General features: G+C 37.6%; 1 protein-coding gene across 1 annotated transcript; it reads right to left on the bottom strand.

The window, feature by feature from the left end:
• Nucleotides 1-242: 242 nt before the first annotated feature.
• LOC136225022 (uncharacterized) lies at nucleotides 243-3,370 on the bottom strand. Its single transcript, XM_066013401.1, has 2 exons — nucleotides 3,048-3,370; nucleotides 243-1,992 (listed from the first exon to the last, which is right to left on the bottom strand). The coding sequence occupies exons 1-2, from the start codon at nucleotides 3,138-3,140 to the stop codon at nucleotides 589-591; spliced, it is 1,497 nt and encodes a 498-aa protein (XP_065869473.1). The 5' UTR covers nucleotides 3,141-3,370; the 3' UTR covers nucleotides 243-588.
• Between the last annotated feature and the right edge of the window lie 620 nt (nucleotides 3,371-3,990).

Here is a 3,990-nt window from a genome sequence, read left to right as displayed (position 1 = left end):
CACCTACTAACCAATTCCCACAGATAAATAACACAATAATCCTAGCAAGCATTTATACATTTACAAACTCCATGCTGTATGTATCCAGTCCAGATGCAAGTAATTGCACATTAAATTCATATCATTTACTCTACATTTATGAGATCACCAGAACCAGCATGATATATGTCAGACATGCCATTATGTAATACCTAATTCACTAACAGATGATTATCTCTAAACTCTGTTGTTTAATTAGATGATTATGAACTGAGAGATTTCTGTATAACAAAAACAAATTTTTTTCCATTATTACACAAGATAAAAGAGAAAACAATCCAGAACATATTATCTATATGCAAGTGCTATTTGTGTATCACATCCCACTAGAAACCAAAAAAATTAAAATGAATTCTCTATCAGTTTCTCATGCTAATTAATCACCCTACCAACTATCTTTTCTCAGCCCTGGTGGTCATCTTAATTTCAAAAGATTCAATCATGTGTTCCTAGACTTCTGAAATAGCCTTCAGACTTACATCTGAAAGGTTGGCATTATATGAAACGAACCTGGTGATTATAATGAGGCTGTTTTATGTGGCTTTATTGTCAGCTGACCTCTGGCTGTAACAATGGAAAGAAAGTCCAGTTGTTGGCATGCCTAACCTCCTTTCCAGCAATTGTTTCATTAGCCCACCACTCCGAGCTTATAGTAGGCTTATCGGGGATTTCTTTGCTATCGAAATTGAACTCCTTGATTGATCCAAGAGTAGCTGAACGGTGTTTTTTATAGCTCTGTTCTTCTTCCATTTCTCCTGAAGGTTTCTCCAGTGTTTCATTGGGAGGTTCGTCGGTAGGCAAACAATTTTCGTTCTTCATTAGCAGCTTCGGACTTTTTATTTCGTCATCTGCCATATTATCCTGCGGGCATACTGAGAAATTTCTACATGGTGTCATTGACTTGCTTTCAAGACAACGAGCAACCTCTTCACCGCTCAACTCAAATGAGACTCTGTGATCAACTATGGTTTCATCAGGCTTCGATCCACTTTCTGAGTTGGCAAGGGATGCAACATCAGATATCTGGTTTTCTACAACAAACCCGTCTCGAGAGGCAGGCCCCAAACAATCAGGTGTGACAGATCCTGAACCAAGCCTTGAACGCAAACCCACACCATCTGGAGTCACTGATCCAGAAGCAAGCCTTGAACCTAGCCCCACACCATCTGGAGTCGCTGATCCCGAACCAAGCCTTGAACCTAGCCCCACACCATCTGGTGTCAAAGATCCAGAACCTAGTCTTGAGCCCCATTTACGAGTAGTAAAATGTTCAAAGCCCAAGAGCTTAGGAGCTTCTCCCGTACGAAACTCAAGAATAGGGTATCTATCAGGGAAAGGAGAGGAGGTGCCTGAATTTGAGATGACTGAACCCGGTGAAATGAGTTGACAACCTGGGCTTCCTGGGTACATTGGATAAGACTGGAATTCGTAATGGGATAACGTAAACTTTTGATTGAACCCACTGTTTCTTCGAGCACGCTCCAAAGAAGACGTTAGGAGTTGAGCAAATGGCACTTCAGGGGAGGAAGGTGTAGTCAGCTGAACAGATTCAGGAGGTGGAGTGAAAGGAGCAGTGGATGGTTCAGTGGTGAATGCAGAAAACACAGGTGGTGTAACTAACTGGGTTTCATGTGCATAGGGACCTATAGCAAAAATAGATGCAGGTCCACCTGGGGAGTAAGAATCCGCAGAAAGAGAAGTGAGAGAGAGCAATCCTGCAGGTGAATGGGTAGCAGAAGGGGGATCAGATTGGAGGAATGAAGCAGGAGAAGAGGGAGGAGCAATAAAAGGAACTGATACAGAAGTTGAGTGTGTTTGATTTTCAGTAGAAGGGATAATAACAGCCCCTGATACTTCTGGTTCAGGAACAAGAACAGCATGGCCAATTCTCTTGCTATTTTTATGGGAACCAAAACACCAGTACAGACTCCAGCAGCCTTTCCATCTTCTTTTCTGCATTGATTGAGAAGATAGTAAGATTTTAAACAACTATTCCAAGGAAAACAAATATAGGACTTTTTCTCCATCCTTAATAGACCTAAATCTATTGCATTTATGATTCAATAGAAACTAAATTCACCCCCTATTAGCCCAGCCAAACCTCACAACACAAACAAAGCTGCAAATTCACAATAACAAGGGTATAACTACCTGCATACGCAGAAAGAAAACTACAGTCACCGGACCAGAGTTATCACCCAATTCAATGAGGAAATAGTTAAGAAAATGCAATTCCAAACAAACAGCTAATGGCAACGACTGAAAAGTTTTTAAAAAGTTCCAAGATGGAAATTCTAGCCTAAAGTTGTCTCGAATCTATTGTTTAACCACACATCCAAATCCTAAAAGTCAAGTTTTTCAAAAGAAATTTCCACAGAATTCAAGACTAAAAAAGCATATAACTAAAGAGATACTGAATTCGGACACCACACATATTATCCAATTTTCGCTGCCCCTCTGAATCCCAGAAACACACACAAATAAAATAAAAAAGGAAAGAAAGAAAGAGCAGTAACCGGCGAAAGTCCAGAAAGAAAGAAAAAAAAAAGTCAATGAAACAATACAGTGGTAATAATTATTTCAATATTTGCTTTATATTCAAAAGTGAGAGAAAAAAAACAGGAATTAATATAACCGAACGAAATTCTAAGATTGATAGTAATGAAAAAGTGAATTTCAGTTTAAGAATTTGACAATTCAGGAAACAAAAATCTAAAATCCCAATTATGAAAACGTTTATATGCTCAGCTGCGGACATCTAACTCAAAGATCCAATAATTTCCGATGTTAACCAATAAAAGCAAAGACCAAAAATAATCAAACATATTTAACAAAGTGACCACAAGAAAACGCTAACAAACGAAATTTTTCAATGAAATCAAACCGAGATTCAATTTTCTACTCATATTCCGCATTTTCTCAGTTACCAAACAGAAAATGAAATCATTATACTAAACTAAAGAATCAATAAACATTAAGCCTACATCCATGAGCGTGCATGTAAGTACCTGAGCAGTGGGAGGCTGAACACGAGACTCGGCGGAGATGATAGCAGTGGCAGCGGCGTTGATAGTGTCGACGCTGTTATTGACGCTTCTCATATTGAAATTAGAGGGAAAAAACGGAATTCCGATAACATATCAAGTTCCTGATTCGATCTCAACAAATTGCAAAAAAGAAAAGATTGAATCACAGAGAGAAAAGGAAGATAGAAATGTCAAAGCTGTATCTAATAATAAATCAACACATAGATCGTGGGATCGAACACTCTCTTCTCTCTCTTCTTTCTTTCTTTCAGTTTCCGTTACTCTCTCTTCTCTTCTTCTTCCTCTCCGGTCCTTATCCTCCAATTTCCATCCATTTTGCTAGTTAATTATTTCCACGTCATCACGTGTTGGGCCCCGCTTTTTTTATTTATTTAATTGTGGAATAAAGTATGCTATTATTGTAATTTTGGGCTGTAAAATGATTATTCATAGTTGCCTTTTATCTATTCCTTTTTAATTGAAGGGTTCGGTCAAACTTATGAATCTCAATTATTTTGGATCAATTTAATTTAATTTAATTTAAACTGTTAAAATTACTTTAGTTTATAAAAGAATTTGATATTTTTATTATATTACTAGCTCACAATTTTTCTTTTTTTCTTTTATTTTGCAATTTAATTAAAATCAACGCTTAAAAACAGTTGGAAATCAGAAAAATAAAAATTGATATTCTTAGAAGGAAATAAACTATCATAGTCGAGTCAGATTGCCATGAGGTAGTCACGTTCATAAATCAATCATGCCCCCATCCATCATCCAACACGAGCATTAATCAGAGAGATTCGGGTTCTAATAGACAAGTTTAATCATGCGAAAATGGTTCACATTCACAGGGAGCGGAATCGGTACGCTGATCATCTAGCGGCATCTGCCTTTGAGTCTCCATTTGGAGTGACTATCATTG

This window comes from Euphorbia lathyris, chromosome 1 (genome assembly GCF_963576675.1).
Source record: "Euphorbia lathyris chromosome 1, ddEupLath1.1, whole genome shotgun sequence".
NCBI classification, from domain to species: domain Eukaryota; kingdom Viridiplantae; phylum Streptophyta; class Magnoliopsida; order Malpighiales; family Euphorbiaceae; genus Euphorbia; species Euphorbia lathyris.
This window is presented reverse-complemented; position numbering and strand designations above follow the sequence as displayed.